The 23,954-nt window shown below is 37.8% G+C and overlaps 1 protein-coding gene and 1 pseudogene across 5 annotated transcripts in view; both read left to right on the top strand.

The window, feature by feature from the left end:
- The window catches only part of PIAS2 (protein inhibitor of activated STAT 2), a 90,207-nt gene that overhangs the window by 28,831 nt on the left and 37,422 nt on the right, over window positions 1–23,954 (top strand). For all 5 annotated transcript variants that reach the window (XM_068562370.1, XM_068562369.1, XM_068562372.1 and 2 more), the window contains exons 3-5: window positions 3,456–3,540; window positions 18,306–18,356; window positions 18,487–18,577. In XM_068562370.1, coding sequence (XP_068418471.1) covers window positions 3,456–3,540; window positions 18,306–18,356; window positions 18,487–18,577 — 227 coding nt within the window. The remainder of the gene's footprint in view (window positions 1–3,455; window positions 3,541–18,305; window positions 18,357–18,486; window positions 18,578–23,954) is intronic.
- Window positions 19,006–19,675, top strand: LOC137776956 (ubiquitin carboxyl-terminal hydrolase 4-like; annotated as a pseudogene).

Genomic DNA, 23,954 nt, shown 5'->3' with positions numbered 1-23,954 from the left:
TCTGTACAAAAGAATACATAAAAAACATTGTTATAAAGAATATCCATGAATGAACACCTGTGAAACTACTGTACAGTTTTTTTGTTTTTTGTTTTTTGTTTTTAATTTATTTATTTTTGGCTGTGTTGGGTCTTCGTTTCTGTGCGAGGGCTTTCTCTAGTTGCGGCAAGTGGGGGCCACTCTTCATTGTGGTGCGCGGGCCTCTCACTGTTGTGGCCTCTCCTGTTGCGGAGCACAGGCTCCAGATGCGCAGGCTCAGTAGTTGTGGCTCACGGGCCTAGTTGCTCCGCGGCATGTGGAATCTTCCCAGACCAGGGCTCGAACCCGTGTCCCCTGCATTGGCAGGCAGATACTCAACCACTGCGCCACCAGGGAAGCCCTACAGTTTTTAAGAAAGGAACATTGCCAGTATCTTTGAAGCCATTTCCTTGCCTTTTCCTTTTTGAGTTAAATCACTATTCTGGATTTTGTGTTTCTCTCTTTTGCTTGTTTTACCATATATGTATAAAAAAATGTAATGTTTAATTGGCTTGCTTTTGAAATTTATATGATGGTATACTGTGTATATATTCTTCTGTGACTAGCTCTTTTTGTTCACTCTGTTTATAAACATCTACATGTTGATATGTCTAGCTGTTTGGTATTTTGTGAAATACCTTCAAAGCATTATGAGTCTTTGATTCCTTAAAATTTCTTCATTGTGCTTTTCAGATTACAAAAGTAATTTATGCTAGTAATTGAAAATTCAAACATAGAAGTATAACAAAAAGGGAAAGTCCCTCATAACCTCATTTATTACTCAGCTTGAGTCATATCAATAATTAACTGTTTCTCTGCGTGTTATGTCATCTTTTTTCTCTTCCCCTTCATTAAACAAGGCTCTTCTAACCACAGAGCCACTGTGCCACTTTTCTGGTAGAGGTAGAAGGCATTATTCTACTTGTACCACTGTGAAAAGTGCCCTCTGGAGTTCTGCGCCTTGACAATCTTTCTTAACTGTATTTCTTAGAAATATATTGTACATCTGTAGATTATAGTAGGTCTGTTATCTTGTAGATGTACCATAACTGAACCAGTATTCTGTTGATGTACATTTTCAGTTGTTTTCAGTTTTTATTATTTATTCAGAAGTATTTTAGTGTATAACATGTCTTGGGCACTATTCTTGCAGTCTTAGAAACATTGCTGCTGTGAGCATTTTTGCATATGTGTTTCTGAATACTTGCGTTGCATATTCATGAAGTGTAAATGCCTAGATGTGGATATTTTGGGTCAAGGAGTATGATTATTTAATATTTTGATATTCAACTTTTGTAGAGAAATTTTGCTTGCTTCAGAAGCATCGCAGCAATTTATACTCCCAATAATGCATGAATGTATTATTTTCCCTACACCTCATCAGCATTGTATTGTTGGTCTTTTCATCTTTGTAATCTGATAGGTGACAAATTAATGAGCATCAACATCTTTTCTTTTTTTTTTTTTTTCAACATCTTTTCTTATTCTTAAATTTCTGAATATTAGGAAATACTCATTAAGCCTCTGGGTGCAGTTAAACAGGTTTAAAGTGATATGCACATTAATGGAAATCCATTAAAATACAATCTCACTTCTAAAGAATTTGGATAAATTCATTTCTGTTAACTCAGTTAACAAGTATATAATGAGGATTTAATATGGATATGGTCATGTAGCATAATTGTGGAGAAGTCAGAAGTATGGAGTGGGCTTTAGGAATTTTGCTGTTTAGTTGGAGAGAGAATATTAACATGAGAGAAAAGTAGCAAGCAGTTATATGCTTGTATGACGAAGCCCTATAACTTGTGAACATAAAGCTCAAATATTGTGTTGGCCTAATGAATGAAGAAGTTAATCAAGACTTTTTGGAGTAGGAGTGACACTTGAGGGAGCTTTGAAGGATGAATATGCCTGCTTTGAACTGATGGAGTGTATTGGAGAGTAGGCATCAGGAAAGGTGAGAAATGTGAGCAGTCACAGGAGTAGAAATAAAAATGGCACAGTTGTGAGACCTGACAGTGAATAGAGCAGGACTTGGGGAGACACTGGAAATGTAGATTTGTTAGGAAAGAGTTGAGGCCATTGTTATCGAGGTTCTCATAGATAAAGGAGTTTAGACGTGGTTCATTCACAGATAAGTTCTGCTTAGCATTTTTCAGCAGAGGAATGGTGATGAAAAAGTGGTGCTAAGGGTCACTAGCTCTGCACTTGTGTTCTGATGAGGGACTGGCAGAGAGGCAGGGTTGCTCCTTCATTTGTACAAAGTAATAATAGGTTTTGAGTAGGATGGTGGTAGTGAAAATAGAGAGGAGGCAGCCAATAAGAAAATTAAAAAACAAAACAAAACAGGACTTAATGACTAACTGGATATAGGGGATGAAGATGGAGAACTGAGATAAAGGAAATGAATGATTTCTGTGATTGAACAATTGGTAACAATTCTCCTCTTTCATAATTCTGAATTAAAGCCACTGTTTTACAAGAAGCTTGAAACCTCAGTACTCTGCCCTCTCCAAATGATCTTTGCAACTGTTGTATAGGGAGAAAAGTATTTTGGTATTAAACATCACTGATGATTATTAATATAGTGGTTGTTTCTGTATAGATAAAATTCTTTCAGGTGATTCAGGTTTTCTATATTCTGTTTAAAGCTCATAAAATTAGAAAAGTTTTGCTGTGTGTATAGGAGGATTATCATTTTAAAATGTTCTCATAAAGCAGTGTTTAATGATAATTGTAAACAATTGATTATTGGAATATAGATGCATATTCAGTCAAGTGTTCATTGAAAGCATTCATTGTTTTCATGAATACTAGAACATCATTGAATCTCTTAAAGTTCTTTGAGAAGAAAATACACTTCAGTTTTTAATAATACACTTCTGAAGGATGACTTCATTAGATAATCTTTTTTAACTAACTAATCATCTGTATGCTGATATTTATTTTGTGTCTTAATAAGTCTCCCAACTTAGAAGTTTTAAAATTTTAAATTTTCTCTTATATGAATGCTCTGCGTAATTGAATATAAAGTATTGAAAACAAAACACAACAACAAAAGAAACAAAACAAACAAGAACAAAAGAGACCTGAATCTTGGATAGAATTCTCCTGGGTGGTGTTTTTGACTTCCTCAGACTTTCATTAGATGATACTGTAGTCAAGGATGAAATGTAATTTTGAAGGTTGTGTTATATTTTGATTAAAATTAGTATGTTAGAATAAAGAATGGTAAATGTTTAACATTGAACCTGCTTTAGAGTGACTTTACTTTCATGAGTCCAAGATGAATGTAGCTTAGTACTTCAGATTGGTGTATTTTAACCATAAAAGTTTCAGAATTGGGCAGACTCTATCAGAAGTGCCTGGTTATTTCAGGTTCTTCTGTTATTGGATTTGTTATTGGAATATTATCTTTCTTTTTTTTTCTTCCCCAGTTCAAAGCAGTATTCAACGGTTTCAAGAGAAGTTTTTTATTTTTGCTCTGACACCTCAACAAGTTAGAGAGATATGCATATCCAGGTAAGAGGAGTTTGGAATATATTCTCAAGGATGTTGGTGTATTAGTCTGCTAGGCCTGCCGTAACAAAGTACCACAGACTGGGTGGCTTAAACAACAGAAATTTGTCTTCTCACATTTCAGGAGGCTTGAAGTCCAAGACTAAGGTGTTGACAGATTTGGTTTCTTCTGAGGCCTCCCTCCTTGGCTTGCAGATGGCTGCCTTCTTGCTGTGTGTTCTCACATGGCCTTTCCTCTGTGTGCCTGTGTATTCCTGGTGTCTCTTCTTCTTCTTATAAGGACACCAGTCCTAGTGGATTAAGGCCCCACCCTTATGACCTCATTTGATCTTAATGACCTCTTTAAAGTCCCCAACTCCACAGACAGTCACATTGGGGGTTAGGGCTTCAGCATATGAATTTTGGGGGAACACAGTTCAGTCCATAACAGTTGGGCCATTTCTCCTTAAGTAAGCATAGTATATTTTGACTAAGGTTAGCCAAATATTTAATAAATACTCTGTTAGAAAAAAATTTTAACTTTTGAATAAAACCCCTTTGAATTACTTTTTGTCACATTTGGCAGTAACTTTTTTTTAATGAAACTTTTATTCTAAATATAGCAACATAAAGAATTTGTGATAACAGAACAAAGATAGAGTGACCATAAACTTCATCATCCAAACAGAGGCATTTTTAGAGTGAAAGTGGATATTATTAATAATTTTTTCTGGGATAAGAACATAAACTGGGACCTTTCTGAGCTATATGGTCACCTAGACCAAAAAATTAGCAGAAATCTGAAAACAATTATGAAAAATACTCTTAGCTTTTCCATTTCAAAAATAGGGTAAACTTAAACACATTTATAAAGAGCAAATGAACTAAGAGAGATAGGAGGAAAGAAAAGGAAATCTGTAATATATACTTTCCCAGTTAAAAATATAGTCATCCTTGGTGTTAATAATTATTATTTATAAGACTTCAGAAAGATTTAGCATAAGAAAACTGAGACTCCTGGAGGTTAAATGATTTTCTGGGATTGTAGAGTTAAAAGTTAGAACAAAGAGTTGAGCAAATTAGAGGTTTTTTGCATCCTTTCAGCTCTTCGTTAGACACTCACCTTCTCTGAGATGTTAATAGGAGTTTTTAAAAAGTAAAGATTCTGCAGTTAAGCTTTGGAAATTCTGTATTCAACGTAGCTACATAAGTTCTTAAAGCCAGACTTTTCAGAGTCTTTAATATGTTAATGTGTATTGTCAATCTCCCAGGATGGTGGATCCAAATTTATGGGCCTCTCTCTCTTTTAAACCTCCTGACATCTTGAAGATGCACTGTTGTTATGTAGAAGAGTATGGGACACACACAGCTTTCGATTCTTTCGTCAATCACATCACCGCTCTCAACACAGTCTCAGAATGATTTTATAACTTGACCTGGTAAAATTTGAGCTCCCAAAAAGTAGTGCTTAGATAGTCTGGCTCTCTCCCACAAAAGGGAAAAAGACAAAGTGTTGAAAAATAAGATTAAAAGAAAAAAAAAAAAGACAGTACTAAGGATTAGTCCAAAAGACCCAATATCCAAATATCCAAATAATAGGGGTTTTAGGAAAAGTAGAGAAAATTTAGACGAGGAAATTATCAAAGAAGTAAAATGAATGTAGCTTGATGCAGTTCATGTCCACCAGGGGCAAGACATTGCAGGCAGTTTTTATAAATTGGAAGTACTTTCAATGTTGGGGATAGTAATAAACCAACTAAAAAATTAATAGGATAAATGAAAAATTGTATTTTATATCCAAGCCATATCATTATTATAAAGTTCTGTTTGTTATTCATTGATGATTCCTTGCTTGAGAACATTTACTAAGTGTTTATTAGGTACAAAACACTGTATTATATGACATGCCTCTTTTCTACAAGTTGCTTGCAGTCTCGTTAGTGAACTAGCTCATATACATAAAATGATTGTTGGCATTGCGAGAGCCAGTATGAAAAGAGCCAATTCAGTAATGACAAATAAGAGCTGATTTATAGGAGAAGATTACTATTAACGTTGGTGGTCTGGGAAAGCTTCTTTAGGGTGTTGGGTGGGCCTTTGAAGGAAGGAGATTATTTACTCAGCATGGAATTGTGATAATATGTACCATTTGCCTTAAAAAGGTGTGTGTGTGTAATTTGCGTAAGTGCATAAAATATGTCTGGACAAATACGATAAGCTGCCTCTGGAGGAGGGAATCAGGTGGCCGGGGTCGGAATTGGGGGAGTCTCTTCACTTTATATCCTTTTTTGTATCTTTTGACGTTTGAACTATGTGAATGTATTAACTAGTCAAAAAAAATGAATGACTAAAATTTAAATAATTATTTTCAATTAAAAATTTTAATTATGTTCTGGAGATGGATGGTGGTGATGATATAATGTGAATGTACTTAAAGCCATAGAACTATACACTTTAAGATGGTTAACATGATCAATTTTATCTTACGAATATTTAACCACAATAAAAATTTAAAAAAAAATTAACCATAAAAGTAAGGCTACTTGTGATCCTACCAGCAAAGAAGACAAAACACACATACGCATGTGCATGCAAACTCCAACCTTTTCAGAGTTGGGTAATCAAATAATAAAAAATCTCCTTCTTCCTAAGAAGCGGAAGTAGCAGTTTGGTACTCATTACCTAGGTTTAATAATTATCAACATTTTGGAATCTGTATGTGACCACTCCAACTTTTTTTCCTGAAATATTTTAAAGGAAATTGCAGACATCATATAATTTCACCCCGAAATACCTCAAGATACATCTCTAATTTTTAACGTAATCACACTAAAAAATTAATAATTCTTTAATGTAAAACAGTGTCTACCCTATATTCAGATTTTCTCAGTTGTTCTTCAGTATTCAGACATGTATTATTTTGACTTTTATGTCTCCCAAGATTTAAAAAAAACTTTTTACTTTGAAGTAATCTTAGGTTTATAGAAAAGATGTGAATGTAGTAGATAATACTCTTCAGCCAGTTCCTTTAATATTACCATGTTGCATAATTATAAGTGCAATTATCAAAACCAAGAAATTAACCTTGGTGTAATACTATTAACTAAACTACAGTCTTTATTCAGGTTTCATCAGATTTTCTGCTAATTAATTTCTGTTCCTTGATCCAATCCAAGATCCCAAATCACATTTAATAGTTGTGTCATTAGTCTCTTTCAGTCTGTGATGGTTTCTTAGTGTTTTCTTCTCTTTCTTAACTTTTGATATTTTTATGGAGTACTGATCAGGTATTTTGTAGAACGTTCCTCAGTTTGGGTTTGTCTGATGTTTTGTCATGATTAGATTGAGATTATGCATTTTTAGCAAGAGTACCTCAAGTTCTCTGCCCTTCTCAGTGTATCATAACAGTGCTGCATAATATTGATACATCTTATATTTGGTGATGTTAATTTTGATCACTTGGGTAAGGTACTGTGCACCAGACTTCTACACTGTAAAGTTGCTGGTTTTTTTCCCTTTGTTATTAATAAATATCTTGGGGGAGATATTTTGAGACTAGGCACATATTCTGTTTATCTTCACGTTTTTCCCACCAATTTAGCGTTCACTCATGGATCTTGCCTTCAGTAATTACTTCATCATAAACACTCTTGTGCTCCAGTGATGTGATTTTTCTGTTGTTATTATTCTTTTTCACATTGGAGTTATTCTTTTGTAAGGAAGAGCTGTCCCGTGCCCCCCATTTATTTATTCAATTACTTTCTTGTATCTGTGTGGGCCCTGGGGTACTCTGGGTTATAATCCAGTGCTATATAATTCATACTGTTGCTCAAACTGTTCCACCTTTGGCTATTGGCCATTCTTTCAGGTTGGCTCCTATGCCCTTTTGATATGTCTCCACCCATTTCTGAGGACTACTTTACTGCTCCAGGCTCATCTTTTATTTTCTCTGCCCCAGTTCTGGAAAGATAACTTCTCCAAGGAGCTCTGGTTCTGCTCTTACAGTACTTCCTACCACTTTCTCTGGAAAAAAGTGGTTCATTTGACTCTGTTAGCATATTACACATTCTGGATTTGGATAATTGTGCTTCTTGTGGTATCATTTGACTTCTATCCCTATGGTTCTCTAATTTTGCTGCATATTCGAATCAACTGGGGAGGCTTTAAGACTCCAAATACCCAGATTTCATTCATACCAATTAAATTAGAATCTCTGAGGACGGAACCCAAACAGCAGTAGTTTTTAAAGCTCCCCAGGGGTTTCCAGTGTGCAAATTTGAAAACTACTGCTGTGCATCCAGCTCCTTCCCTTTTCCTGTAATGGTGATAAGGTCTAAACCAGAGGCGTGAATACATTCAGGTTTGGGTTTTTTTTTTTTTTTTTTTTTTTTTTCCTATTGCATCTTATAACGATTGATCAGTGAGTTCAGCTCTGTTCTTGGCTATAGCACCGCTCCTTCCATTGGCTACCATTGCCTCTGTAATCATGCTCTCTCAGTTTCTTACACTGACATCTCTTGCATGTTCCCGAAATCAGTGTGTGATTCTCTTCTCACTGCTCTGTGATAGTATCCGTGAATGTGCTTTTTTTTTTTATTAACTGGCTTCAAAGAGATTTTTGCTTAGTATACATTTCAGTCTGTTGTCTATTTCATTAATGGCATGGGATCTGCCTTGGACAGAGGCCTCTTTGTATTATCCCATACTTCATCTACCACATCCCCTCAGTTTGCTACACTGTGTTGATCCTTCTTTTATGTCTCTTGCAAGATTTAAAACTTGAATTAACTCTACCTTTGAGGGAGTTAGCATGGTCTTTAGAGTAGTGTCAATTGGAATGTGAATTCTGGCTCAATCACTTAAGTCTGTATGCCCCTAGGTAAGTTCCTAAAGCCTATTGAATCTTATTTACCCAGTGTGTAAAATTGGAAAAGTAATCACCACCTCACTCAGTGGTTGGGGGTTGAATGCCATAACTGGCTCTACCTCTGCTTATCCTGGTGAGTAGCATCACCATCTATCCAGTTGCACCATTCCGAAACCTGGGTACCATCCTAGGTCCCCTTATCCTACCTTCCTGTATCTAGTCAGTCATTGAGTCCTATCAGTTTTTATCCCTGAATATCATTCAGTGATATTTATGTTTAAATAACTTTCAAGCCCTCATCTTTTGCCTATACAATTGTAATGACCTCCTAACTCTCCCAGCTGACCAAGTGATCTTTCTAAAGCCCATTCAGTTTTTTCTTTCTTGTGCTTAAAAACCTTATGAAGTCCATATTCCATTGCTTGACAGTTCTCTTCAACATCCTACTCTACTCATCTTTTTTTTTTCCCACACACACACACACACACTGTATTTTATTTTTACAAGAGATAAATAGACTGACACCAAGCATTGTACATGGATGACCACAACAAAAGCAACAATGATTGCAATTACCAAACATGAAACACACTCATACTATGTCATAATATTGACATTCAGTCCAGTAATCCTCCACTGTAACAGCTCCTTTACTTTGCAGTGAAAATTGATTTGTATATTCTTTGCCTCTGAGTCCTTGTGGGATTTTTTTTTTTTTTTAAATTCAAACAGAAAGTCACAAAAATTATACTCAGCCTCATCAGTTCACTCAGTCCCATGTAATTAATTTTTTTTTATCTTGATCTTTTGTTAGCACTTTTATGAGTTCATCAGTTTTTCATTAGAGTTCTGAAAATGCTTATTCATTCAGTTCCAGCAGTACAGTCAGTTACCAGAAACCTGTACTTGTCAGAGTCTTTTCCATGAGTTTCTTGAAGATGAAACCCTTTTATAGGAACATATTTGCAAAAGCATCAGAGTACACCCAGAACTGTCTGTAAATGACAAATGACTTAAAAATGACCACGGTTAAAGATTTGATGAAAGTTCATAATAATGCAGTTGACAAGAAAATTAGTTATTTCTGAGATATACATTTTAAAGTAATAACTAGGATTATGACTTATAACATTATACCAGAACATATAAGATTTTTAGAAATTTCATGTAATGTCTGAAACATTTATATTAACATATTTCCATACAAATAACCCAATGAAAGTTTAGTATTAGTTATTTTGTTTGTTTGTTTTTTTATACTGCAGGTTCTTATTAGTCATCAATTTTATACACATCAGTGTATACATGTCAATCCCAATCACCCAATTCAGCACACCACCATCCCCACCCCACCGCAGTTTTCCCCCCTTGGTGTCCATATGTCTGTTCTCTACATCTGTGTCTCAACTTCTGCCCTGCAAACTGGCTCATCTGTACCATTTTTCTAGGTTCCACATACATGCGTTAATATACGGTATTTGTTTTTCTCTTTCTGACTTCCTTCACTCTGTATGACAATCTCTGGATCCATCCACGTCTCAACAAATGACTCAATTTCGTTCCTTTTTATGGCTGAGTAATATTCCATTGTATATATGTACCACAACTTCTTTATCCATTCATCTCTCTATGGGCATTTAGGTTGCTTCCATGACCTGGCTATTGTAAATAGTGCTGCAATGAACATTCGGGTGCATGTGTCTTTTTGAATTGTGGTTTTCTCTGGGTATATGCCCAGTAGTGGGATTGCTGGGTCATATGGTAATTCTATTTTTAGTTTTTTAAGGAACCTCCATATTGTTCTCCATAGTGGCTGTATCAATTTACATTCCCACCAACAGTGCAAGAGGGTTCCCTTTTCTCCACACCCTCTCCAGCATTTGTTGTTTGTAGATTTTCTGATGATGCCCATTCTAACTGGTGTGAGGTGATACCTCATTGTAGTTTTGATTTGCATTTCTCTAATAATTAGTGATGTTGAGCATCTTTTCATGTGCTTCGTGGCCGTCTGTATGTCTTCTTTGGAGAAATGTCTATTTAGGTCTTGTGCCCATTTTTGGATTGGGGTGTTTGTTTCTTTAATATTGAGCTGAATGAGCTGTTTATATATTTTGGAGATTAATCCTTTGTCCGTTGATTCGTTTGCAAATATTTTCTCTCTTGTTTATGGTTTCCTTCGCTGTGCAAAAGCTTTGAAGTTTCATTAGGTCCCATTTGTTTATTTTTGTTTTTATTTCCATTTCTCTAGGAGGTGGATCAAAAAAGATCTTGCTGTGATTTATGTCAAAGAGTGTTCTTCCTATGTTTTCCTCTAAGAGTTTTATAGTGTCCAGTCTTACATTTAGGTCTCTAATCCATTTTGAGTTTATTTTTGTGTATGGTGTTAAGGAGTATTCTAATTTCATTCTTTTCCGTGTAGCTGTCCAGTTTTCCCAGCACCACTTATTGAAGAGACTGTCTTTTCTCCATTGTATACCTTTGCCTCCTTTGTCATAGATTAGTTGACCATAGGTGCGTGGGTTTATCTCTGGGCTTTCTATCTTGTTCCATTGATCTATGTTTCTGTTTTGGTGCCAGTACCATATTGTCTTGATTACTGTAGCTTTGTAGTATAGTCTGAAGTCAGGGAGTCTGATTCCTCCAGCTCCGTTTTTTTCCCTCAAGACTGCTTTGGCTATTCGGGATCTTTTGTGTCTCCATACAAATCTTAAGATGATTTGTTCTAGCTCCGTAAAAAATGCCATTGGTAATTTGATAGGGATTGCATTGAATCTGTAGATTGCTTTGGGTAGTATAGTCATTTTCACAATGTTGATTCTTCCAATCCAAGAACGTGGTATATCTCTCCATCTGTTGGTATCATCTTTAATTTCTTTCAATAGTGTCTTATAGTTTTCTGCATATAGGTCTTTTATCTCCTAGGTAGGTTTATTCCTAGGTATTTTATTCTTTTTGTTGCAATGGTAAATGGGAGTGTTTCCATAATTTCTCTTTCAGATTTTTCATCATTAGTGTATAGGAATGCAAGAGATTTCTGTGCATTAATTTTGTATCCTGCAACTTTACCAAATTCATTAATTAGCTCTAGCAGTTTTCTGGTGGCAGTTTTAGGATTCTCTATGTATAGTATCATGTCATCTGCAAACAGTGACAGTTTTACTTCTTCTTTTCCAATTTGTATTCCTTTTATTTCTTTTTCTTCTCTGATTGCCGTGGCTAGGACTTCCAGAACTATGTTGAATAATAGTGGTGAGAGTGCTACATCCTTGTCTCATTCCTGATCTTAGAGGAAATACTTTCAGTTTTTCACCGTTGAGAATGATGTTTGCTGTGGGTTTGTCATATATGGCCTGTATCATGTTGAGGTAGGTTCCCTGTATGCCCACTTTCTGGAGAGTTTTTATCATAAATGGGTGTTGAATTTTGTCAAAAGCTTTTTCTGCATCTATTGAGATGATCATATGGTTTTTATTCTTCAATTTGTTAATATGGTGTATCACATTGATTGATTTGCGTATATTGAAGAATCCTTGCATCCCTGGGATAAATCCCACTTGATCGTGGTGTATGATCCTTTTAATGTGTTGTTGGATTCTGTTTGCTAGTATTTTGTTGAGGATTTTTGCATCTATATTCATCAGTGATATTGGTCTGTAATTTTCTTTTTTTGTAGTGTCTTTGTCTGGTTTTGGTATCAGGGTGATGGTGGCCTCATAGAATGATTTTGGGAGTGTTCCTTCCTCTGCAATCTTTTGGAAGAGTTTGAGAAGGATAGGTGTTAGCTCTTCTCTAAATGTTTGATAGAATTCACCTGTGAAGCCATCTGGTCCTGGACTTTTGTTTGTTGGAAGATTTTTAATCACAGTTTCAAGTTCATTACTTGTGATTGGTCTGTTCATATTTTCTGCTTCTTCCTGGTTCAGTCTTGGAAGGTTATACCTTTCTAAGAATGTGTCCATTTCTTCCAGGTTGTCCATTTTATTGGCATGAAGTTGCTTGTAGTAGTCTCTTAGGATGCTTTGTATTTCTGCGGTGTCTGTTGTAACTTCTCCTTTTTCATTTCTGATATTATTGATTTGAGTCCTGTCCTCTCCCTCTTTTTCTTGATGAGTCTGGCTAATGGCTTATCAATTTTGTTTATCTTCTCAAAGAACCAGCTTTTAGTTTTATTGATCTTTGCTGTTGTTTTCTTTGTTTCTATTTCATTTATTTCTGCTCTGATCTTTATGATTTCTTTCCTTCTGCTAACTTTGGGTTTTGTTTGTTCTTCTTTCTCTAGTTTCTTTAGGTGTAAGGTTAGATTGTTTACTTGAGATTTTTCTTGTTTCTTTAGGTAGGCCTGTATAGCTATAAACTTCCTTCTTAGAACTGCTTTCGCTGCATCCCATAGGTTTTGGGTCGTCGTGTTTTCATTGTCATTTGTCTCTAGGTATTTTTTTACTTCCTCTTTGATTTCTTCAGTGATCTCTTGGTTATTTAGTAACGTATTGTTTAGCCTCCATGTGTTTGTCTTTTTTACGTTTTTTTCCCTGTAATTCATTTCTAATCTCATAGCGTTGTGGTCAGAAAAGATGCTTGATATGATTTCAATTTTCTTAAATTTACTGAGGCTTGATTTGTGACCCAAGATGTGATCTGTCCTGGAGAATGTTCCGTGCGCACTTGAGAAGAACGTGTAATCTGCTGTTTTTGGATGGAATGTCCTATATATATCAATTAAATCTATCTGGTCTGTTGTGTCATTTAAAGCTTGTGTTTCCTTATTAATTTTCTGTCTGGATGATCTGTCCATTGGTGTAAGTGAGGTGTTAAAGTCCCCCACTATGATTGTGTTACTGTCAATTTCCTCTTTTATAGCTGTTAGCAGTTGCCTTATGTATTGAGGTGCTCCTATGTTGGGTGCATATATATTTATAATTGTTATATCTTCTTCTTGGATTGATCCCTTGATCATTATGTAGTGTCCTTCCTTGTCTCTTGTAACATTCTTTATTTTAAAGTCTATTTTATCTGATATGAGTATAGCTACTCCAGCTTTCTTTTGATTTCCATTTGCATGGAATATCGTTTTCCATCCCCTCACTTTCAGTCCGTATGTGTCCCTAGGTCTAAAGTGGGTCTCTTGTAGACAGCATATATATGGGTCTTGTTTTTGTATCCATTCAGCCAGTCTGTGTCTTTTGGTTGGGGCATTTAATCCACTCACGTTTAAGGTAATTATCGATATGTATGTTCCTATGACCATTTTCTTAATTGTTTTGGGTTTGTTTTTGTAGGTCCTTTTCTTCTCTTGTGTTTCCCACTTAGAGAAGTTCCTTTAGCATTTGTTGTAGAGCTGGTTTGGTGGTGCTGAATTCTCTTAGCTTTTGCTTGTCTGTGAAGCTTTTGATTTCTCCATCAAATCTAAATGAGACCCTTGCTGGGTAGAGTAATCTTGGTTGTAGGTTCTTCCCTTTCATCACTTTAAGTATATCATGCCACTCCCTTCTGGCTTGCAGAGTTTCTGCTGAGAAATCAGCTGTTAACCTTATGGGAGTTCCCTTGTATGTTATTTGTTGTTTTTCCCTTGCTGCTTTCAATAATTTTTCTTTGTCTTTAATTTTTGCCACTTTGATTACTATGTGTCTCGGCGTGTTTCTCCTTGGGTTTATCCTGTATGGGACTCTCTGCGCTTCCTGGACTTGGGTGGCTATTTCCTTTCCCATGTTAGGGAAGTTTTCGACTATAATCTCTTCAGATATTTTCTCGGGCCCTTTCTCTCTCTCTTCTCCTTCTGGGACCCCTATAATGCGAATGTTGTTGCGTTTAATGTTGTCCCAGAGGTCTCTTAGGCTGTCTTCATTTCTTTTCATTCTTTTTTCTTTAGTCTGTTCCGCAGCAGTGAATTCCACCATTCTGTCTTCCAGGTCACTTATCCGTTCTTCTGCCTCAGTTATTCTGCTATTGCTTCCTTCTAGTGTAGTTTTCATTTCAGTTATTGTATTGGTCATCTCTGTTTGTTTGTTCTTTAATTCTTCTAGGTCTTTGTTAATCATTTCTTGCATCTTCTCAATCTTTGCCGCCATTCTTATTCCGAGGTCCTGGATCATCTTCACTATCATTATTCTGAATTCTTTTTCTGGAAGGTTGCCTGTCTCCACTTCATTTAGTTGTTTTTCTGGGGTTTTTTCTGGTTCCTTCATTTGGTACATAGCCCTCTGCCTTTTCATCTTGTCTATCTTTCTGTAACTGTGGTTTTTGGTCCACAGGCTGCAGGATTGTAGTTTTTCTTGCTTCTGCTGTCTGCCCTCTGGTGGTTGAGGCTATCTAAGAGGCTTGATGGGAGGCTCTGGTGGTGGGTAGAGCTGACTGTTGCTGTGGCGGTCAGAGCTCAGTAAAACTTTAATCCACTTGACTGTTGATGGGTGGGGCTGGGTTCCCTCCCTGTTGGTTGTTTTGCCTGAGGCGACCCAACACTGGAGCGTACCTTCGCTCTTTGGTGGGGTTAATGGCAGACTCTGGGAGGGCTCACACCAAGGAGCACTTCCCAGAACCTCCGCTGCCAGAGTCCTTGTCCTCACAGTGAAACAGAGCCACCCCCCGCCTCTGCAGGAGACCCTCCAACACCAGCAGGTAGGTCTGTTTCAGTCTCCCCCAGGGTCACTGCTCCTTCCCCTGGGTCCCGATGCGCACACTACTTTGTGCGTGCCCTCCAAGAGTGGGGTCTCTGTTTCCCCCAGTCCTGTCGATGTCCTGCAATCAATTCCCACTAGGCTTCAAAGTCTGATTCTCTAGGAATTCCTCCTCCCGTTGCCGGACACCCAGGTTGGGAAGCCTGACGTGGGGCTCAGAACCTTCACTCCAGCGGGTGGACTTCTGTGGTATAAGTGTTCGCCAGTCTGTGAGTCACCCACCCAGCAGTTATGGGATTAGATTTTACTCTGATTGCGCACCTCCTACCGTCTCACTGTGGCTTCTCCTCTGTCCTTGGACGTGGGGTATCCTCCTTGGTGAAGTCCAGGGTCTTCCTGTCAATGATTGTCCAGCAGCCAGTTGTGATTCTGGTGCTCTCGCAAGAGGGAGTGAGAGCACGTCCTTCTACTCCGCCATCTTGGTTAATCCTCCGATAATATTATCTGTGCAGTTTCTAGAGACCATAGCAGTGCATCACAGAGAACAAGAGAGAAGTAGTTTCTCACAATTCCTGCCTTCAGAAATTCACCTTTTTTTGGTCCTTTGCGCTTGGTCTGGTTTCAGTTCCTCCTAGGGGGCGACTAGCAGAGGCCTCCCAGCCGGCACTCCAGAGTTTTTAGGGCAAAATGGCGGCCGACGCTCCAGCCCCGCGGCCTGTGCGCACCTTCTAGTGTATTTTTCATTTCAGTTATTATATTCTTCATCTCTGGTTGTTCATTATATTTTCTAACTCTGTTAAAAACTTCTAACTTCTCACCCTGTGCATCCATTCTTCTCCCAAATTCTTTGATCATCCTACGATCATTACTCTTTCTCGGGTAGATTGCCTATCTCTGCTTCACTTAGTTTTTCTTCTGGAGTTTTATCTCGTTCCTTCATCTGGAAAATGTTCCTCTGCCACCTCATTTTGTCTGAGTTGCTATTTGTATTTTTATGTATGTGGTAGGTTAGTTTTGTTTCTTGACTTTGGAGAAGTGGCCTCTGTAAGGATCTACGAAACTTTTTAGAATCATCTCATCTCCTGTCACTCTTCTTTAGCAGCCTATACTCTAGCTAGACTTTCATAGCTGTGCATCTTTGCGTATCCTCTTCCTCCTTACTCTGCTTGGCAAACCTGAGTCATATTTTAAGGGCCAGTTCAAGTCTTCCCTTTTCTGTGATGCCTTTTCACATTTCCCCAATTTCATCATTTGTCTCCCTCTGCACTACTCTCATGTACTTATTTTCTATTAAAGCATTTATTTGACTACTTGAATTTACAAACTTCTTAATGAAACCAACATCTCTTACTCATTTTTATATTCTCAGAGCCTGTCACAGTGCCTGGCATATAGTAAATGCCTTTATATCTGATAAATGAGTTCAACATGTGAAAGTTCCTAGGGCAGTGACTGGCAGAAAATGAATGTCAGAAGATGCGTAGTCATTACTCGTCACGTTTGTGAAGATCTGTAACACATTGCATTTCCCAGTTTATGTTAATTTCCCTTACTGGAATAAAGTATAAATCCTTAGTGAACCATTCAAAACCCTTTATAACATTCTCCCATTTACCTTTCTAGGTTCGTCTTTTGTCTTTTCTCTTTTTAAAAATTATGTTCCCTACTAACAAGTTTCTGCCATGTATCTCTGGTTGATACTCACCTTTCCTTCTGTTGAGAATCACCCTACTAGTGAAGCCACTGTTACTGATGGAAGTGTGTCTCTCTATGTGGAAATAGAACCACTGCTGTACAAACCCTGTTTTCTAATTTGTTTGGACTGATTGTGGTAATTGCCTTGAACTTTCAAGACAAAATTGAATTTCCCTCTTTTCTGTAACACTTATTTTTCATAATGTACTGTAACACCACATATTGTTTTAGTTGTATCTATTTGTTACTTACTAGCATATGAGACCTTTGAGAGCAAATATTATGTCTTATTTATCTTTGATGCTTCAGCACCCAGACTTTGCAGTGTTTCTTGATTTTAATGAGCAGAATGATATGAGTTACTCTCAAGAGGTCAGTGTTGTCTAGAGTATTTTGAATAGGCATTTGAGAAATGTGGAAGCTACTACTGGCAAGAGAAACAGTTAACAATAATAGCAGCCAGCTGCTCACACTTGTTGAGCACTTCTTATATCCAGGCACTTCACATGTAGTATTAACACGTTTGTCACAGCAACTTCATGAAGTAGATGCAGTAATTTTTCATCTTTAACAGATGTAACTGAGGCACAGAAAGGTTAGGTAATTTGCCCAAGGTCATACAGTTTGGGACTATAGAACTCAGGCTGGGCACTACTGTGCTTTACTGCCTTCCTGTGAACATAGAGAATTGGAAGCAGTAAGAAGCAAGTTGGAACAAGATGGAGGGCTCTATGTACTCTCAAGACAGGACTAATCTCTAATGATCTTCTCTCTGACACAGTCCAAGATTTATGATAATGGCTAAGGAGAAGATTTCTTAAACTGTAAAGTGAATACATGTCACTTTGGGAATCTTACTAAAATTCAGATTCTAATTCTGTAGTTTTGGGGTGGGGCCTGAGGTGTTCTGCATTTCTAACTAAGAAGCTCCCAGGCAGTTACAATGCTGCTTCATTGTGGACTCCATTTTGAGTGGCAAGGGTTTAGGAGGTTCCATCCCAGAGATATTTCATATGAGACTCTGTCAGGTTCTCATCTAGAAATTCTAAGAGATTCTGTTTCCTTATTCGGGTACATAGTTATGAAGTTGCTGTGGTATAGAGGTTCTGAGACTCTAGACACCAGTTCTCTATCCTAGTTCTTTATTAGAATCACCTGAGTAGTTGTAAGAACTACTAATGCTCAGACTGTGCTTCAGAACCAATAAGAATATCTGATGTGTGGGCCTGTATATTAAAACAAAATTTGCAAGTGATTAGAATGCTCAGCCAAGGCTTCAGAACCACTGTAAGTAAACAAATTAATTTATTAAACTCTTAGAACCATGCTCCTTTTCCTGTTAACCAAGTCTGTTGTCTGTTGAAATAAAACTTGTATTGCGAAAGTTCCCATGAATTGAAAATACTTTAAAATTGCCATAAAGACAAGACTAAATGTTAAGCAAATGAGGGCTGTCATGACTACAGTGTTTTAATTAAGCCTTGTGCTATTGGTAAGGTAGTGTTCATTTTTTAAGGACTAAGAGTAAAAATACCAATAATGCTTTTTTCTGTTGAGAATGTTTCTGTGAATTCTAGTTGTGTTTTCTTAACCCAACTTTTTTCTCTTTCCAACAGGGATTTTTTGCCAGGTGGTAGGAGAGATTATACAGTCCAAGTTCAGTTGAGGTGAGTTTGAAATTTTCTTGTTACTTTAATTTTATACTTGTAACTGTATGTATATAGTCCTGAATTTGTAAATACATAAACATGTTTGAGTACATTATTTAAGAGTATTTCTTTTTTTTCTTTGATGCAGACTTTGCCTGGCAGAGACGAGTTGCCCTCAAGAAGATAACTATCCCAATAGTCTCTGTATAAAAGTAAATGGGAAGCTGTTTCCTTTGCCTGTAAGTTGCTTTTTATTCACAAGGCTTTTGTATGTAAGTTTATTATAAATACTAACAAGGCCTAGAAATAGTGATCACTTAGGACCAATGAACAGTCCCAGCATTAAATACAGTTTTCCACTAGAGAGATTCATGGCTCCTTGGGGAAGTGGCTGATTCCAGGTTTGGGGGAGACGGAAAAGATGAGCTTGAAGCATCTTGTGCCAGGAAGCGAGGAAGCTGTGAAAGACTCTTTAAGATCATATCAAATGGCATAGTGGCAGGGCAGGACCTGCATATGTAGGGCAGCGTGTGGTAGTGGATGTCTGAATGAGCTGGGCCTCAGCCATGTATGAGATGATGAAAGTTAGAGGCTGCTGAGAGCGACTGGACGTGGAGATTAAGGATTCTGAGCTTGAGCCTTGATGGTGCACACACTTGGGGGATGGATGCAGTGGTATTTGATTGACAACCTGTTGTTTAAGCAGTGAAGTAGTATATGGGCTTCAGCACCTGGGAGATACACACACACACACTCTCTCAGTGTGTATAGCCTGTTTCTGACCTGTTAGATAGCTCCAGACTCTTCAAATCCTGTTAGTCAAATCTTAATGTAACAATTAATTGTTGAACTGGACTATGTATCTGTCTCCACTGAGGTTTGGACTAAGTTACTAATTTGGTACAGCTGTGTGGAAGTAAAGCCTTAATCACAATAGTAGTAGAGCATGGCCTGTTTTTCAAGCCCTACAGAGTGGATGTGTATCTTAACTGAAGAAGTGCTGTGAGAACAGTGATTCTACCATTATGTTAAGCTGCCATTTCAGCAAAGCAGTTGCCATGTGACTGTTGAGATAGAGATGGGGCAGCTGTTTAGCATTCCTGCTGGGCACAAGACTTGTCTCTGGAATAAGTATATGCGCAACAGCTGTGAGCAGGCTGTACCAGGGCCAAGTGGTTGTAGTTGAAGCCCAAAGTGAAGATGGCCCATGGCCAAGGCCGACCCTGCCAGTCAAAGATCTGACTTCTTGGTTGTCACGAGTCTCATTTCTCTCATACGTAGCCTGTGGATTTAGAGACCTGAGAAATAACGTGTTTCATGCATTTTATAGGGCTTGAGCAATACTGCACCACTGCCTACTCTTTTTGAAAGATGTCTGTGAGGCTGAAATCATACGAAAGAGTTTTGTGGGGATGAAAGGGGAAATTTCAGAGGCTGAGCAGATATGGTGGGGAGGAATGCTTTCATAGCCTTGTGCATGTTCAAACCCAGGTGGGACATTTTGTCTCTTGGGTTTCTGGCTATAAGCAACAACAGATCTCAGGAGCTGTCTTTTATCTGGATGGATCATATAACGATCTAAACCAAGGGAAGAAGCAGCCTTACTTGGAGCTGAAGGATGCCACTGGGTGGCCAGATGTGTAGCAAAGGAAACCTGGGATTTTGGAATGATAGCACGTTTTCCATTGCTTTTCATATCCAATTTTCTTTGTCCACGATGGGCTAAGATTTCTTTTGACCTTTGACTTTTATTGCTATTTAACTCTCTCATTCTCCTTGAAGAAATATCTAATTATGATGATCTTCTTGATGTCTATAGACCCACCTTGAAGATCTATCCAGTATTATATGTGCCAGTGCTGGGGGGTCGTGTCTGAAATGTGTGAGGCTCTACCTAAACTCTGGCATTGCTTCAGAAAATATGATAGTGACCGATGTATATACACCCATTCCACACAATTTTCCAGGTGGACCAGTATTTTTGCTATAATATTTTCATCCGTGAGATCTGCAGCACCACTATGGATAGCTCTGAATTTGTCATTCTTCCAGGACTTTTGAGAGAGAAGAAATTAGGCAGTTGAGCACTTCCTCTGGGACATTGTTACTCAGTCACTGCTGCTTTCTTTCCAAAAGCACTAACTAACCGTTGAGTACTTATACTAGGCTGTTTGTGAACACATCAGCTACTACGTGAAACACCGTTTGTCTGATGGGTCTTGCACTCACCTCTGGAGCCAGAGTCCTGCAGTGGCTCCAGGAGCACTTGTGAGGGAGGTGAAGAAAGGTGAGCGTTAGGACAAAGGATTTCAAAACAGATTTCATAAACAGAAGGCAATGGGGTGATGGTGGGGGCAGGGGCGAGCTTGCCTGACCCTAATAGGACCATCCCAAAGACCAGATGCCAGTCTTTCCCAGGTTTTTCGTCTTCAGCCCTGTGAACGCCTATGGAACAGTTGACATAAATTTACATGCAACTGATGAAAAACTGCTGAGACCTCCCCTTGATCCACAATTGCTGTTGTTTGGGATAATGTAATATGGAGCCTTTACTAGCATGAAGCAGATTTATGAGAATCATGTGAGTGTACTGCCGCCTCAGAAGAAGAAGTGAGCTCTTCACCACCATGGAGATCTTCAGGGACTTTGTTCCAATTGTAAGAAGCATCAACAGGCCACAGAGAAGTTTGACATGTGGTCCTTGCCCATGATCCTGGTTTATCATACAACAGATCCTGGAGGAGTAAGTCATGGGATTTCCCATTAGAGCTCTGAATAAATTCGAATTTGTGTCTGGGAACAAGTGTCTATGTGTATGACCTTATTGCAGTATGCAGTCATTATGGATCCATGATGAACGAAGAGTAAACTGAATGGGAAATGGTGTTACCTTGATAATAGCAACGTGTCCCTGGATTCTTAAGGGTCAGATGGTGATGAAAGCAGTTTATGTGCTGTTTTACCCACATCAAGATGCTGAGTTTTATAAAACACCTTTATCTCTTGATTTTTCCAGTCCCTTGATACAGGGATGGCAGTAAGCAGTTCATAGCAGGACCTGTAGAACGATAAGTGCAGAGTGGACAGACACAAGTGAAACTGCCTCTGAGAATCTTCCCCACACCTCCACCTTTGACTCAAGCACTGCAAGCATACACAGTGACAGCCAAATGAGAAAATGACATGTTTTTAAGGGCAGAAGGGAGAAAAATTCTTTGCTTGGAGAGTTATTTTGAGAGGCTGAATTATTTTTCCTTTTAAACAGATTTTGAGAAATGTATGTGAACCTTTGGAGCTGTAAGGTTGGGGTGTGGAGGTGGGTTGACATGGGGTAGTATTTCTTGGAAAGATTCCAAAGCATGGAGAGGATGTGTGCTCACAGTTCAGCTGACAAAGATCTCCTGAGTATTTCCTCTCGGTGCAGCGGGAGACTTATTAGTGCTAGTGCCATTATCTCAATGTATTCTCTTTCTGAGTTTGTGGATTTCTCTTTCCTGATATATTATTTTTTTCCTGCATATGTTAGTTACACCGACGGTCTGCCTCACAGTAAATCTGGCCTGAAGTAAAGTCAATATTTTCTTCTTTTGAAACCCACACACACACCAATTTGAAGAGATTCCCTTGGCCTGAGGTGGGATAATATTGGCATCTAAAAAAATAATACTTAAGTGGACTCAAAATTATCAAAGATATAAAAGAGTTTATAATTATGCTAAAATAAACCATTGGAGGTTACATCAACTCATTACTCTAAAAACTGGTTAAGGGAGAGAATCATTGATTTCAGAGTAACCAAATGTTGATGAGGTCAAGTTCTTTATGGAAAGATTTCAACTAATATAAGCAAAAGGAAGAATGGATTTAAAAACGTTTTTTTTGTAATCTGTAATCGGATAATGGATCTAGGTAACCATCATCAATGGATACTAAAACCATTAGGTCAAAGCTGGATACGGAACTTTATAGTGGAAGGGTCAGGCCGACATCAGCTGAACTGATCAACCTTTACATCACTGAAAATGGGGCAGACAGACACTCTGTGCCTCATGAAGTGGTACAATAGGAAGAACATAACATTCCTTATGTAGTTTTTGTGCCTGAAAATTTGAACGTGAATTTGGTCAAGCCTGTACAACTAATTACCAGCTTAAAACATGGGAGTATCACACCTTCATACTGTGAGGAAGCAGTCTGTCTAATACAGAAGAAAAGGTCGTTCTTCAGGTCAGAAGCCCTGGGGTCTCCAACGGCAGCATTGGAAAAGGAGTAGAATTGGAGGCAGGGATTGGGAGAGAATAAAAAGTATTCTTTAATATACAATAAAGGAGACTTCAGAAACAGCTGAGCACACTGTGAGGATCAAGTTTGGATTCCGATTCAAACTGTAAAAGGACATCATATATACCAAACTATGTACGGATAAAGTAATGTGTCTGGGATACCTTATATAATAATCTGAGATGGGGGTAAAAACTGCTTATAAGTAAATTATTGAATTGGATGATAGGTATATGGGAGTTTGTTATACTTTTTTCCCTATTTTTGTATAGGTTTGAAAGTTTCAGTAATAAAAAGATAAAAGACATCTCTGAGGCAGCTGAGAAATTGGAATATAAAGTAGATAGGCAATTTTTTAAATTATGGTTAAATTAAGGTCGTGATACTGTTTTTTTTTTTAAGGTGTTTTAAAGATGCATATAAAAGTATGGGTCAAATGGCATGTCTAGAACTTGCATTTAAATACTCGGGCAAAAATAAATGTGTATATGTGTGGGGTATATATTTTGGGGGGGGGTGGTTATGTATTTTGGGGTGGGCTCGGGTTGGGCCAGAGGCAAATGAAACAAGACTGACAACATGTTGATAATTGTAGTGGTTTGGTGGGTACTTTACTGTTCTTTCTACTCTTGTGTATGTTTGAAAATTTTTATAATACAAAGTAAAATAGTAAATATGTTGGTAGTATTAAGGTAGTAATGGTAATTAGAAAATTAGGGGGAAAATGTTAAAGGAGCAACACTGTCGACTTTTGTCAGAATTACAAGTAGATGGGATGTTGTCAGAGCATGTAACAGAAAAGGTTCTTTAGGTATATCTTCTGTTGAAATGTTAGGTTGAGACTGATGAAAAAATCTTTCAATGGCTCTCCAGCAGCCTTTATTTAGAAAGCCTTAGATTTACTCCAAAGGTCTCCTGTCAGATGAACTTAATTTTATTTTTGCTTTAGATATGGAAAATTGTTAGAAATATGTGAAGGCTCAGCTTTTACATTTTACAAAATTCCAGCTGTGGTTGACCCTTGAACAACATGGGTTTGAACTGCTCGGGTCCAAATACTGCGTTATTTTCAGTAGTGAATACTACAGTATTGCATGTGCCTCAGGTACAGAGGAACTGAATATTCAGAGGGCTGACTGTAAGTTATACTTGGATTTTCGGAGGGTGAGTGCCCCAGCCCCCGAGTTGTTGAAGGGTCAACTGTATATCCTGTTCTCAATAATCAGGTAACTGATGGTTGACTGGAGGTGATACTGTTGGTCAGAGGGAGACTATAAGTATACAGATAACTCAGAATTACCAATGAAATTAAACTAGTCATGTGGGGTAGAGAAT

The sequence above is a fragment of the Eschrichtius robustus genome, chromosome 14 (genome assembly GCF_028021215.1).
Source record: "Eschrichtius robustus isolate mEscRob2 chromosome 14, mEscRob2.pri, whole genome shotgun sequence".
In the NCBI taxonomy this organism is placed as follows: domain Eukaryota; kingdom Metazoa; phylum Chordata; class Mammalia; order Artiodactyla; family Eschrichtiidae; genus Eschrichtius; species Eschrichtius robustus.
This window is presented reverse-complemented; position numbering and strand designations above follow the sequence as displayed.